This window comes from Scleropages formosus, chromosome 20 (genome assembly GCF_900964775.1).
Source record: "Scleropages formosus chromosome 20, fSclFor1.1, whole genome shotgun sequence".
Lineage (NCBI taxonomy): Eukaryota > Metazoa > Chordata > Actinopteri > Osteoglossiformes > Osteoglossidae > Scleropages > Scleropages formosus.
The window spans coordinates 17,360,258-17,375,484 of NC_041825.1; the positions used below are offsets into that span (position 1 = coordinate 17,360,258).

At 41.8% G+C, this 15,227-nt stretch overlaps 1 protein-coding gene across 1 annotated transcript in view; it reads right to left on the reverse strand.

Moving 5' to 3' along the window:
• myo15b (myosin XVB) overlaps positions 1-12,364 on the reverse strand; it is a 32,271-nt gene extending 19,907 nt beyond the window's left edge. The window contains exons 1-21 of the mRNA XM_029246988.1: positions 10,232-12,364; positions 9,745-9,809; positions 9,126-9,189; positions 8,813-8,922; positions 7,903-7,977; positions 7,640-7,733; positions 7,432-7,535; positions 7,140-7,203; positions 6,931-7,044; positions 6,153-6,314; positions 5,759-5,872; positions 5,610-5,668; positions 5,358-5,481; positions 4,970-5,065; positions 4,018-4,149; positions 3,535-3,660; positions 3,112-3,189; positions 2,130-2,278; positions 1,721-1,766; positions 1,084-1,208; positions 510-627 (exon numbers count right to left, since the gene is read on the reverse strand). Coding sequence (XP_029102821.1) covers positions 510-627; positions 1,084-1,208; positions 1,721-1,766; positions 2,130-2,278; positions 3,112-3,189; positions 3,535-3,660; positions 4,018-4,149; positions 4,970-5,065; positions 5,358-5,481; positions 5,610-5,668; positions 5,759-5,872; positions 6,153-6,314; positions 6,931-7,044; positions 7,140-7,203; positions 7,432-7,535; positions 7,640-7,733; positions 7,903-7,977; positions 8,813-8,922; positions 9,126-9,189; positions 9,745-9,809; positions 10,232-12,364 — 4,152 coding nt within the window. The remainder of the gene's footprint in view (positions 1-509; positions 628-1,083; positions 1,209-1,720; positions 1,767-2,129; positions 2,279-3,111; positions 3,190-3,534; positions 3,661-4,017; positions 4,150-4,969; positions 5,066-5,357; positions 5,482-5,609; positions 5,669-5,758; positions 5,873-6,152; positions 6,315-6,930; positions 7,045-7,139; positions 7,204-7,431; positions 7,536-7,639; positions 7,734-7,902; positions 7,978-8,812; positions 8,923-9,125; positions 9,190-9,744; positions 9,810-10,231) is intronic.
• Between the last annotated feature and the right edge of the window lie 2,863 nt (positions 12,365-15,227).

Below are 15,227 nucleotides of genomic sequence, written 5' to 3' on the forward strand. Positions count from 1 at the left end.
TGACACTGACTGCTGTTAACTGTAACTACAATCCTCATGTGTATGTTTAAAAATAAATCCACCCATTTATTATGAGTAACCGCTTGTCCAATGCAGAGCTGTAGCAGACCAGAGCCTATCCTTGAGACACAGGATATAAGGCCCAGCACACCCTGGAGGGGACGCTAGTCCATCGCAGGGAGATCACTCACACCCAGTCATTCACTCACAGATACACACACTACGGGCATTTAAGAGTCACCATTTCACCTGAATCGTGTCTTTGGACTGTGGGAGGAAACCAGACTGCTGAGAAGAGGCCCGTATAAACATGAGGAGAACATGCAAATTCTGCACACACCAAACAGTGATCAAACCCATGTCCAAACTCTCAGCTACGATGCACCAGCAATACGTGCTGCAAGACTGTGCCACCCAGAAGTAAATACAAGTTGAGAGAATGAGGAATATTGTGGACCAACATGAGAAAGTGGAGTCTGGGCCAACCAGGTGGGACTCAGCCTGCCTACCTTTGTGAGCCCTAACTGATATTCCCCAGCCTCCACGTCTGGAATAGTGTCCAGCAGTGCAACAACCTGATCCTTCTCTGACAGCTCCAGCTGATGCTGAGGCAGGAGGACCCCATATCTCAAGCAAAAACACACAACAATGAAATATACAAGCAAGTTAAAGAGGAGGGAAGTACACACACACACTATCCGAACCGCTTGTCCCATACAGGGTCGCGGGGAACCGGAGCCTAACCCAGTAACTCAGGGCGTAAGGCTGGAGGGGGAGGGGACACACCCAGGACGGGACGCCAGTCAGTCACAAGGCACCCCAAGCAGGACTTGAACCCCAGACCCACTGGAGAGCAAGATCCGGTCCAACCCACTGCGCCACCGTGCCCCAAGAGGGAGGTATTTAACTGTAAATCCTAAAACTTAAGAGTACCTTAGTGAAGGTATTCCCTCATCTTCTTTGTAAATACAGTTCATGTTTCACATGAATATTAACTAACAATTATTTCCAAAGAACATCACTCATATGGAAACTTTCAAGGCTATATTTCTTTGAAATTGTAACTAGATGCACAGTAAATACCTTTCCATGAACAAACAGAAAGGAATGCGAACTGGGAACCCTTCTTTCCTGATGTGGATAGCCTCCAGTATCCCAGCATGCCGCAGCTGCAGCGTCATATAATCCACATCAAATACTCCAGGTAGCTGGAATGCGTAAAGAAAGGACGTAAAAATCTTATTATAATTAGCATACCGTTAAGGCATAAAAATATAACTGGCCCACTTTGGTTATGTCTTTTTCCACTTATTCAAAAAAAAACACTCTTGATACAGCAGAATTAATGTAGTTCAGAACTGGAAACTCCTTTGAACACTGAGTTTTAAATTAGTTTTGAATTCAGGCCACAGTAAAAGTTACTTTTGCTCATAATACAAAGTCTGCCCTTGGGACTGAATTTGAGATTGTATATATGACTTCTGGTGAATACTACCCTTTTTAAATATTCAATCTGAGATTAGGATAAGTAATACTATATTAAACCTAGCTAAAAATAAAGTAGCTATCTTCCCTGACTGCTTTGCTTTTTTAAACTGGGAAAAATCACTACCAGAAATAAGACAAAACAGTTCCCTATATATATTGCTCATTCCATGTGTTTTAATGCATAAATTGGCATTGATCAAATAGGCTAACAGGACCACAGGTGATGACTTACCTTCATATAGTTGGGTTTAAAGCAGCGAACAAAGGTCGTTTTACACCTAGGGTGAGGATAGACATTTAAGGTTAGCGTAGACTAGATGGTTAGAATTGTCTGCTTTAGAGATGATTAGAATGATCTGCTTCAGTCTCTAAAAAGTGATGTTTAAATTTGGATATTAACTGCTATTAATAAACTATATTACATGTGTTTCATGCATTATACGAATGCTCAGACTGTGGACAGAACTGATCTTTGGGAATGTTTATGAGTGAAGGTGCATGTGTCAGATGTTAGATAATGCTCTAAAAGCATGTGCAGTACATCCACATGACAGCCCTTAAAATTGTACTTAAGGGAAAATCTGAAAATACTGCTGTTCAATATGTTGTAAAGTGCAGCAAATTGTCGGAGCAGGGCTGACCTCTCAAGTCGTGCTACAAGCTCGGAGAGTGACTGCTGAAAGTGAGATGCCACAGTAGCAGCCTGCTGTCGGGGACCACGGGCCCTGAGGCCGAGCTCCTTCTGCTGCAGGTAGCCCTCCTGAACTTTACGGAACAGGTCAGACACCATCTGGTCATGAAGAATTAATAACACTTACACACCTTGTGTTGTTTCAACTCACGTGGCAGGACAAAACACGTTGGACTGTTGTGCGAGGCTCTTCGGCATCAATGTAACTCCATAAATAGATCATATTTATTACAATAAGTCATTATATATTATACATAACGTAAAGCATGCTGGAATCATCAAATATAGATAGATAGATAGATAGATAGATAGATAGATAGATGATTCCTTTCTGAGGCTCCACAGCAAGGAAAGGTATCCTTTATTGTACAGAACCTCAGTGTTGTTAGACTCCCCACCAAGTACTTGTACGTCCACAACTCCATTTCCACTCCGTCACTGGCCAGCAAACACAGCGGAACCTTGGAGTCCCTAAATCCAATCACCCTCTCTTTTGCCTTTTCAGTGTTTAGCTGCACCTGCTTCCATTTGAACCATATAAGAAAGACCACTGTACTCACCTTCCTGCCCATCCCTGATGCACAACTTCTGCAGATTTCATGACACACTGCTGTGCTTAATATATGACTTTTTTGAATATATTAAAATGCATTTGTTTTGGCGCAGCAGGTTTGGCCGGGGCCTGCTCTCTGGCGGGTCTGGGGTTTGAGTCCCACTTGGGGTGCCTTGTGACAGACTGGCGCCCCGTCCTGGGTGTGTCCCCTCCCTCTCCAGCCTTATGCCCTGTGTTGCCGAGTTGGGCTCTGGCTCGCCACGACCCCTCTTGGGAGAAGCGGTTTCAGACAGTGTGTGTGTGTGTGTGTGTGTGTGTGTGTTGTTATATCTTGCTTTTTAATACAGTATTTTAAAACTGTCATTTTGTGTTTCAGTACCTTCAGTCGACTCCGTGCAAACAGCTCAAGCACCTCCGGACGAAACTGGTCACGATTCTTGTTGAGGAAATTGTGGACCTTGCAAGAAAGAGACCTAAATTCAGTTACAACTGAACCCTTGGCACAGCTGTGGGAGTTACACTGGGTATGTGTGAATGACGGGCGACACTATGACTAAGTAGCAACTGTTGCGACCGCTTTCAAAATTCATTTCACTGCAATGTAATGTACCTGTGAGCTCAAAGTGGAAGGCTCGGCGTTGTATGCAAAAACGTGAATGATCGCTGAGAGCATGTCACAACACGCTTCTGGTAATGCAGAAACACTGTCCGAAATTGTACTGCGTGTGCTACAGGTGTAACACACCCACCCATCCGCTCCATAACCCTGCCCATCTGTGAGTAAACGGTTTTACTCGCATGCCTGGTAAGTGACGGGTCCGGCATAGTGGTATATTGTGAACACAGGTAAGGGAATCTTGGGCTTGGTGTAGTAGGGGTTGCCTCCGTGGTGATAGTGGCACTTCTGCAGGAAGGTGTGGTCCGTAGCCTGGGGAAAGAGAAAGGTAAGACAGACGGAAGTGGGTGGAACAAAGAGCAGGGAAAATCGAGTCAACCAAACACTCGGGAAACCCGATATCTCAACCTGATCTCCTGAGGAAAACATAAACAATTTATGGTTTTTCCACACCTCAAAACAATTTATAGTAACGATGGTAGAGCTAAATATAAACTAAAGCGTTAAAAATTTATATCGTGCCCGAGACGGTTCAAAGCGAGAAGCCGGGAGACATCTATTAGAAACTGGGAGAGGGTCCTGTCTTTTTCTGTTAGGCTACAGGTTCAAAATAAACTCTCAGTACAGGTAAACAAGTGCCGAGACTGTGAGGCTGGTGCATGTTGATACCTGGGGGAGGCAGGTCTGGTCATCCAGGATGCGAAGGATGCCATGGGGACGGGCGGAGATGAGCTCCAAGCAGGAGTGGAAATCCTGGAGGGTTACAGGGTACCACTGGATTTGCTCTGCGCTGTACTCTTCCTGCAGGAGGTGAGATGGGGCTCAGCAGGAAGCCGGTATAACAGCGTGGTTGACAAGGAAATGGGAGCTCTAACATTTTTTATAACTAACGCTCACCCGTAACTCCCAGCCGCTCATATAAAATATAAGACAGTATATAGGAAATCGTCACTTGTTTTCATCCGTACGCACTGGAAGTTCAGCTATGAGTAAAAATGATTCATATAAAAGAATTTTTTAAGTAAATAAAATAAAAATGTGACATTTTTTTTCCTGCTGAAACTTAAATAAACTGCTTTTGCTTAATTCACATATAGCTCATTTAGCAAAACTGATTTTGGACTGAGCTGTAATAAATGTCTGTATTTTGTTTATGGCCTTATAAGGTATTCAGGGTATTTATAAGTTACATCAGTCTGGGAAAAGCAAGATTCACTAATTTAGCTATGAGGTAACATACAAGAGAGGTGACACAGTACTGCTTTGTGCAGTGGTGGCGCCTCCCAGGTCTGGGGGCTGTGGGTTTGAACCTGGGTTTCAATGTGGTTCAGCTTGTGCCGAGTTTCCGTGTTCTTCTTCCACAGTCCAAGGAGGTTTTTCTCAAGCAAACTGGGAAATTTAAACTGGCTTTAGTGTGTGTATGTGTGAATGAAATGAATGAGGGTGTGTGACAGCCCATCCAGGATGCACCCTGCCTCATGGCCTATGCTTCCTCGGGGAGGGTCTTGAACACCACAGACGTACCCTGGAAAAACGATTATTTACAATGGATGGATGGATTTAGTTCGGTATCAGTACTTTCTGACCCTCTGAAGTTGAACTTCTTCCGTAACACACTTGCCTGCTCCTGGGATACCACTGCCTTGTTGACAAACTGTTGCAGCTGTTCATTGGCAAAATTAATACACAGTTGCTCAAAGCTGTTCACCCCCAAGTCCTGCCAAAAAAAAACACTATTAATAGGTTTTAATTCTAACAATTGTTATCAAAGTCAAAAACTTCAAGCACCGGCCTCCGTAATGAAACGGCTATAATATAAAATATCAGACACATATCATCTTATTTTAAAGATTTAACATATTATAAATAAATATACAATTATTTGTGAAGTATTGATTTTAGGTCTTCCAACTAATGCCTTTTTGGGGGGCGGAAAAAAAAAAACTGTAACAAAATTGAACACAGTGGGATAAAATTCAACACCCAAAGTACTGTAATACAAGCAGCACCTCGAACCCATATATGTCCACAATGCCAACGGTGCTGTCCATCTCTGTGGGAATCAGCCATTCGTTGATGCGCTCCAACAGCCAGTCAAACAACACCGAGTACAGAGCCTTGGCGATAGCATCTCTGAGAGAGGTGATGGAAGTAGGAAGAGTACAAATCAGACACAAAAGGGTGGCTTCATAGCCCTGAATGCCGAAATCAGGGCACAAGCACCATTCCATGTGGTAAATGAGGTTGTAGTGCAGGTGTACCTGGACTCAATGGCACTTTCCACTGACAGGGGAGAGTAGATCCTGTCGTAGGTTGTTTCCTGCACAGGGTAGACAAGACACTCACGGGGGTTATAACTGCACGCTATGAACCAAAGAAAGCACAAGGAAGAGAGCAGAGAGGTGCTCACCGTGACACGGTGCGTGATGATCGTCTGCAGCGCCTCCGCTGACACGTGTAGCAAGCTGCCCACGCGCCTTGCCTCGGCCTCGCTGAAGATTCGAGCGACCTCGTGTGACTCACTCTGCGTGTGGATGCATCGTACAAGAACAGGTAGAAAGGGTCTAGAGCTGTGTCTAACTAGTCCAGTTACGCGGCAGTGATTGAACCAGCCGTCATGAGAAACAGCCTTCAGAGGACTTTTGCAGAACCCAGAATGAAAACTTCTACCGTGGGATGTCTACACAAAAGCAAAACATATGCTACTCTGCCACAAGACTGCATGTAATTTACTGTTACGACACACACGGTACAACGTCTACACTTGAGCGAATACAGATGAATCAGCCCAGAAATACAAGTACCTCATAGGAGCTGAAACAGATGTTCCCCAGCTGCAGTATGGAAGACAGCATAGCCCAAATGGTTGACAGTTGATCTGCATGCAGATTAATAGTCTCCATGCACCGGACTAATATCAGAAAGTCCTGCTTGTCCCACTTCCCCTCTAGCTCACAGGTGCCGCCCTGTCCGTGCAGAGGTGAAACGGCAGCGAAATGTGAATGGCTCACTTATATGAGCAATAACGAAACAAGTGTTAGCAAGGTGAAAGGTGCCCTGACAAATAAGAAAAAATACGGCAAGGCGATCCTTTATTCTTTGTTTAATGTGTATATTTAACCCGTTAAAATCAAATATTTTACATGAGTTATATAATAATTAAATTTTTGATATATGATATTTGCACACCTTTAGCTTATGGTCATTAACAAAATGAAACAGAAACAAAATTGTAAAGTTGTTAAGCTGTATTTAAATAAATCAGTCAGTAATTCAATAGTCAATTTTGTGTCTTCTGTATTCTAATTATTTTTTTATTTCTCCAAAATGATGTAGAATGTAAGGTTCGTCCAGCAGTCTACATGTAATGATTTGCTCATTTGTACAGCTGGTAACTTTTACTGCAGTAATTTAGCATAAGTACCTCAGGAGTACAATAGCAGAAGGTGGGACCTGAACTTGAACCTGGTGGTGACCCCATCTACAGTACTACTCTACCTACAGCGTCATTATTATATTTTTATGGCTTGCAACTGCTGATGGCCAGATACCTTAACACATTGTAGACCACTGAAACCTTACCTGATTGAGATAGAAATATGTTTCTGCTCCCTGTAAGTAGAGCTCTTGCTTGTCCCAGTCATTGAGCCCAGCCAGCATCTCATAGAAAACATGGTAGTTTCTCTCTCCGTGTGCCTAAAGGAAAATAAGGTGGAACACCACAGACACGGAGGAGGATGGCTATTTGCTGATAGAAAGAGCGTTGAACAAATGATGACATTTAGTCTTACCTGAAAGACAATTCGAGATTTTTCAAGGAGGTACTGTGACAACGAGGTCCCCACCACAACACCACTACAAAGCAATAACAGATACAGATTCAGCAGCCCATAGACCTCAGCGAGGTTTCAAGATACAATGGTGTCATTTGATCCCCTCCAAGATGATGTTTTTTTTTTTTTTTTTTTTAAATCATATTCTCTATAAAAATATGAAATTTATCTGGTAACAAATGAAAAGTGTAAACATTGCAACAACTACTCAACAACAGAAATGATCAGAACAATAAAAACAAAGACTCACTGCCTGATATGGATGTGCAGGTACTTGCCAAAGCGACTTGAATTGTCGTTGAGGATCGTCTTGGCGTTGCCAAAGCTCTCCAAAATGGGCAAGACATCCATGGGCTGCAGCATGTGTGAAGATAATTTTAGGTTTCTTAAATGTGCTTCTACTATTCATAGCTACAAAAATTAACAAACACAGGCATGTGTAGGAGGATGCCTCCAACCTGCCGCAGACCCTCAGCCCTGCCCTGGTACATGCCACTCAGGTACTGCATGATACGTTTGGCTGCCTCCGTTTTCCCAGAGCCACTCTGTCCACTGTGTAGGATGGAAAGGAAGGAATAGGTCAATCCTGTTATTTCACTGTGCACAAGGAAGACTGCATGAGAGTCCAGTATTATGGGAAGATGGACAAGAGGAAGACAGAAAGACTGACAAACATAAAGGTGATGGTGGTAGTGAAGGAAAATGCTGACAAGAGACCAACCTGATGACAATGCACTGTTCTTGAGTTGAGTTCTGGGACTGGAAGTAGGCTGCCTCTGCGATGGCGTAAACATGACTGAAGGTAAAAGGGCCAAACTATCATTCATGGCTGTGGTAGCTCATGAAAGAATTAAATACCCTGCTTACTACTGATTATGTGAGGAATCATCATGTATAACCTCACATATAACAAAAGTAACTAAGGAGCTATGGGTTCATTGTCATTGACTGTCTGAACTCAAGCTCGAAAGCCATTTAGGTGTTTCTTGACATTTGCGCTGCCTCCTCCACTTATGAATACAGTTGGGATCAGAAGTCTGTTCATACCTTGATTTGTTTGTAACACCAAAGTCACTTTCACCACCAAGGCATAATCAATATAGTAATCAATGAAAGCTACATAATACAGATACATCCCTCCATGCATCATCAGTAACCTCCTGTCCAACAGAATGGTGCAGGGTATTATTTTTTTTTATTTATCATAGTTCTATCTGATTTTTTTCAAAGAACCTGTTTTGTGAATAAAAGGAGGGATATAAATTGTTTTTTTACTGGTATTGACTGTGTGCAGGTTGTTTTTGCGCTGTAGCAGAGAGATATTTTAGATATCAGAATTATGAAAAAATGTATCTAAAAATAAATAACCTGAAAACATTTGAATCTCAAAAAAATTGGAACACAAATGTTTGTAACACAATAAACCAATGTATCAGTATTTGGTTCTGCTCACACACTCAAGTGGTAGACTACCAAAATTACACAGTTCTTGGATTTCTACAGTGCAGTGATTTAAGAAGTTATGGATCAGGTAACCAACAAATATTAGTGATCGTAACCAACAAAGTTCTATACAAATACTGCAGGGACACATTAGGCTTTTAAAATGTATACTTTAGAGGTTTACTCACGGTGGGTTGCGCTGCTGTGATTTGCCCTGATACTTTTGACCCAGCTCTTCTGAATATATACTGAGAGGCTTAAATGGGTTCACTGATAGAAGCATGTTTCCAATGTACGTCTGGGCAAAACGAGAAGGGAACGAAACTGATTGTTAACAAGAGAAGAACACCTTTTCAGAGTAAAAAAAAAAACATTGCCAATATGACTTCCACACACATAAAGCTTACTTATGAATGTTGGAGGATTACAAATTAATCGAATCATTCTACTCAGTCGAAAGAAAAAAGCAATTGGGCAAGTACAAAAGTTTCAGTCACGTACGTAAATTGAGTCACGATGAAATCTCTTCTTCAGACTGAGCAGCACTGAACTCTCACACACCTCTCTGTAAGCACAAATAAGTCCAACAAGCTACTGTTGCAGCAGGAATCTTTCACAATACCAACATGTACAGAAAAAATGCTGCAGGTGCAAATGCAAAACCCATCGGACTCTTACCATGATTTCCAAGCTGTGTTAATAATAGAACTTTAGTTGGTCTACATATATTCACACACACAGTCTGAAACCACTTGTCCCGAGCAGGGTTGCGGAGAACCGGAGCCCAACCCGGCAACACAGGGCAAAGGGCCGGAGGGGGAGGGGACACACCCTGGACGCCAGTCCGTTGCAAGGCATCCCAAGCAGGACTCGAACCCCAGACCCGCCACACAGCGGGACCCAGCCAAACCCACAGCACCATCACACTCCTCTTCTACATACATTCTCTATGTTTTATTTTTAATTGCTAGGTGTGGATGCTTGTGTTCATTTATCATGTCATTTCTTTAATCTACTTCACCAATATATTTAAAATGTATATATGGCATGAATAATGAAATTTTCATTCTATAGGCATGATTCACAGGCAGCTCAGAGCCCTTTTCACCCCATCACTCACTCCAATTGGGACAAGTCCTCCACTTCATCTACTTCCAAGAGCCGTGCGCTTCCTTTCACATGTACCTGGGGAAAGGAACAAACCGCAGGTAGGAATCAAGGCGAGACCCAAGGCCCTCAGACACAGTGTAGTCCTGAATCTCTCCACTCTGACCACTTCCTTTCCTTTTCACTGTATATACACCTACTGTAGGAAATCAGTACTGCGCTACAAATTTTCAGCTCCTTTTCTGATAGATGAATATGCATTGATTAAATGAAAGGTGATTCCAGGAAGATTTGCAAAAAAAATACAGTGAAATGTATAAGTCTACATAATGTATATTTAATATAAAATATTTGATTCTTCAGATTCAAACCAGAGTGATTAAATTAACAGATATTAAATGGGGAGAAAAAAAAAACAATTTTATTTCAACTGCAAAAAATAGGTTGTATTTTGCAAATACTGTTACCCACAGTTATGTAAAGAACATTATTTGTAATACCTGTGTGCTGGTGAGACGGCTCTCTAGCATATTCTGAACAGAGTCTTCTGCCTCCCAAGGGCCTCTTCCATTATTGGTTGGGATGATCTGTGGCCGTTCGATCTCCTGGTTTGTAGACCATTTACTGAGCTTCTCCACAGTTTGATGAGGGAGCAATGTCTCTGCTCGCAGCCAGTCCTTGGGGTCGCTCCTCAATGGGTGATCCTGGGCCCAGTGCACCTCCATTGCAGAGGGGAAAGCATCCCCACCCATTAATCGTGCTACTTCTCGGTCTGCTTCCTCCTCATAGAAGGAGGATATTACATCTTTCCTGTGATCTTCTTTCTCCATTGGTGTCCCCCCAAGACTTAACGATTTTTTGTTATCATTTCCATATAATCCTTCTCTGGACTTAAATCCTGTTGTAGACAAAGGCTTTGATAAAGTTATCTTAGATAAGTTCAGCCCTGATGTCCCCAGATTTGCCTTGGCTGCTTCAATTGCGCTGAGTCCATCTTTCCCAGAAAACAGCGTTTGTTTATTTTCCACGTTTTCCTTTAATGCATTCTTCTCAGAACTCTTGTCTCTTTCACCATCATTACTCAAACCTCCCTTAGGAAAGTTCTTCTTTACAGACTTAAGCAGCGTAAGGTCAGGCTGTACAGGTAGAACAAGGCGAGCACCAGGTTTTGGGGGAATGCGCTTGGGTTCTGCAGTGGCACTGGCACTACTAACACTGGTAGAAGCTGGTGAAGTTCCTTTACTTTTGCCAAGTTTATTCATCCTTGGGAAGACAATGGCATATTTAGGATCAACAGGATTCACCTTCTCTTCCGGTTCACTTTGACTCTCAGAAGTCTTAGGTGATGAGCTGCGATCATAAGTGAAATCTACCTGTTCTTCCTCCACCTCAACTCTATGCTCCTCAGGGCCTTTTGCTGATGCCTGAACCTTTCTCCTAGCTAATGTTGCAGTGCTAGCAATGCCCTTAGGCAACTTACCTTGAAAAATGCTCTGCTTAGAGCTTTTGGTGCATCTCTGCTGCTTTTTAGCTTGAGCAGAGAGCCACCTGGAGATGCTGATAGCTCTAGAAACATTGGATAACCTAGCCTGCAAGCTGACACTCCTGGGAATCTTCTTCTGTATCCATCCAGAAACTCGGCGCAGAGTATTGATGCTTTTCCTTTGCGCTACTAAGGAGTGTGTGACTTGAGGAGCTGCTTCTGTAGATTCTTCTGCCACTTCTTCTGACTTCCTTTGCTTCCTCCTGGTCTGATACCTGACAGAAGCCATTTTCACCCTTCCAAGGACCAGCCCAATATTTTGTGGATGACCTGTACCTTCCTGTTCTTTGATTACCTTGTCAGATTGTTCCTGTTCTGTTCCTTGTTTCTGTTTATCTTTTCTATTCTGATTGTCTTTACCCTCTTTCTTCTTTGCCTTGATGTTTAGCATCAAATAAGACTTACCAGATAGCAGACTTTTTTGAGGTTTTGAGGATGAGCCTTTCGCTTCTTCATTCATGCTACATGGCTCTTTTTCTTTTGTTTGTGTCGTGTTAGCTAACTGCTGTATTTGGGACATGCCTTTGCTTTGGGCATTTTTGTTGAAAATAAATCCCTTCATAGGAAACACTTTGGTTGCCAAAGGTCCTTGTTTTGTTTTCTCTTCCTGAAAAGGTTCCTTTTGCTGGAGAACCTTAGACTTCATCTTTCCACCTTTACCGAGTAGCTGCGATGACAGTTTGAGTGGTCCAGTCTTCTTTGGTGCAGTAATCGTATTGGTTGGAACTTGATCATCCTCTACTGAGTCACTGTTTACTTCATTTGACTGAGTGTCTTCCTCACTAGTCACATGTTCTTCTTCAGGCTCACCTTTCCTTCTTAAAACATCTGAGGGTCTGTTTTCTTGACCCATGCCCTCAACTTCATTTTCTGTGTCACACGTCTCAACTTCGTTGCTGGACTCACCAGACTCAGAGTGTCCGGATTCCTCAGTACATTCTGCCTCCTTTTTTGCATCCTCACTCCCCTCAGTGTTCTCACTATCATGCTCTGAGTTCTCCTCCTCACTATCAGATTTGTCAGATTCCTCATCTGTCTCCAATATCTTGCTTTTTCTCTGTTTTGCATCTGTCGTGACAGTTATGGACATTTTATCTGTAATAGCTTGAACATTCTTTGAAACAGGCTTGGATTTGACAGCCTTATTTATCCCCTCGTTATTTCCCGTGCCTTTACGTACTTCTTTTGAAGGAAGAACTTTTTGCTCCTTCTTCTGTATTGCCTTTGCTTTCTTCGCTGTTTTTCCTTTTCTGTTTTCATCCTCTTCCGTATCTACCTCATCTTTCTTGCCCTTGTTTAAGTTGAACAGTTTGGATTTGGCAGATGATGCATTCTTTTCTTGCTTGCTGGGCTCACTCTTTTTCTTATTCTTTCCATCCTTAGTGTCACTAGAATCTTGGTTGACATTTGCACCTTTACTATTTTGTTGCTTTTCCTCTAACTTTTCCTTCTTGCCTCTCTCCACTTTATGTTTCCCACCAATGTTCTTTTGAGATTTAGGAGCCATGCCCTTAGATTGATTTGCACCCTCTTTTTATTTTTTTCTAGCATCCATCATGGTAAAAATAGGAGCCACATTTACCTGTAGAGTGGATTGATTTTTAATCACTGAAATCTGAAAAATGTATAAACACTGTACACTACCAGCAATCACTAAAAACAAAGACAAGTCAGCTAAATATAATAAATTTAAGCTGATAAAAGCCTTTCTAGTAAGCAGTGCTCTAAAAGAGGGAACATGACTTTGAAGAAGCAAAAAGGGCTTGCTGAAAATAGAATTGGAAAGTACTCTACCATCTAGGCATGGTTAAAATTAAGTGTTAAACTCATGCTCTCCTCTCTCCATTATCTCTTGGTGTCAAGGAACTTTAACACAGTAAGGGGGTAATTATAACTGCAATTGGTACAAAATTTTAAACTAATTAAAACTGTTAAATGGGTGGGTACTTAATATCATTGGGCTTAATTCCAGACTTCTAGAATAATTAATCTATTCTATAGTTAGCTTGCAGGGACATGGTGGTACAATGGTTAAGCAAGTGCTTCACGACTCCTGCGCTGCTCATTAGGTGTCGGATTTGTGTGTTTCTTCCTATGATTGTACACCCCACACATTCATGGAAGACACTGGAAAACCATTTCTTTTCATTGCTTGCCTTCTATGAGTCAGCCTCCACTCAGTGGAACATCCGTCTAGTTAGTTTATGCATTGCTGTAAACTCATATAAGAGAAATAGTCATTTACAGGAATCAGTTTTTTTGCATTTGCAGCTATTTACCTGAGTTCTATATGAAAAGAAATTACATTTACAGATGCATAATTTTATTTACAATATATGTTGCATATCATCCTAGAATTTATGCATGTGACCAAAATCTCATATGCCTGCCCTTGCAATTACTGCAGCTTCCAGCAAAACAAAGTGATCCAAAGCTAAAGGTCCCTATAGCTATGCTAAAGTACCTGTTTTTATGTTGGACTAACATGCAATAATTCAGATATTTCATCATATTCTTGGGCTTCCAAGTACACAACCATTCCAATAAAGTTTATATTCAAACCAATATGACATTAGCTAAATGCACCTCTCATGAAATCTTGTTTCGTTGTACTTTATGCCATTGTAATTAGATGAACATGTGAAACTTTACTTAAAACACAAAACACAATGAAAAGGAGAAATACAAAAATGTGCCTTGAATATAATTCAGTGAAGCATCATTTCAAAAGATCTCCACAGAAGCACTTGCAGACCTGTATGGAAGAAACACATACATGGTTAAAGAGTGTGTCCTTCCAACCCTGCTTACCTGTGTTCTCAGATGAAACAGTAGCATGTTGAGAGCCTTGCATAGTGCTGTGTTTCTGCCTTTTTCTGAACCATGGGGTGTCTGAAACACTGGGACCTGAGATCCAAGAGGGACGTAAACACCTACATGGGCATGCATTAAGAACTCTAAGAATCCCAGGCATGCTCCGTCCCTTGTTTGTGAATAATTCAGCATTGCTTGACGGGCCGTAAATTCTGGAGCCTTTCATATTAGCAGCTGGCGAACAGGTCCCCGAAAGGTGAGAACCTTTACTGATTGATTGACAATAGGTGATGACATTTGATAGACTGGGACTCAGAGAGAGAACCAAGAAAAGGCAGGAGGACATTAGAAGAAGAAGGAACGTGGAAAGAAGACCAAATGGAGTGCTATTCTCACTCCATCTAGGCCCTAAACACTACAAGACGCTTCAAAACGGCCAAAACATTTATTTCCTGTGTTCGTTGATTCAGTGACTTCTGTTGAGAAAATATTTTTCCTCTTTGAGATGATGGGTACTCCTTCGGTAGCAGTACATAGGAGTCTATTACTGCGACTATTCATGTGGCAATAATTCACAAGGAGCAGAGCCACAATAATATTTACATATGATGATCTGAAGGCTGTGCAGGGCATATTTCATTTCATCCAGGTGTCCATGAAACTATTTCTGAAGCTATGTACCTCTGAACATTGAAGTGTTTTCATCTTGGATAATGAAAGCATGAGAAATTTCTACAATAGGCTCCTCCTCATTTCCTGTGAGAAATTTCTACAATAGGCTCCTCCTCCTCCTCATTTCCTAGAAATGCCTTTGCTGCTATATAAGGAAGACACATCCAGTGTCTCCTACTTGATGGTTTAACATATTATTAGTGATCAACCACACATAACACTTGAAAGACAACACAGAAAATGAATTTACAAAGGTCATAAAACAGAACTGAAGAGAAATCTAGACACTACTAGTTTCAAACTAAGAAGGTAAGTAGAATCAGGTGTGTAAATCATAAGTTTATTTTATGTTACAGAGCATGTCTATATTGACAGTACACTGAAAATTCTGGCCACTTTCATATTCTAGTAGTTTGTCATGTTGCTCTTGAAACAATACCTTGTTGGACCTTTCATAGCTGGCATAT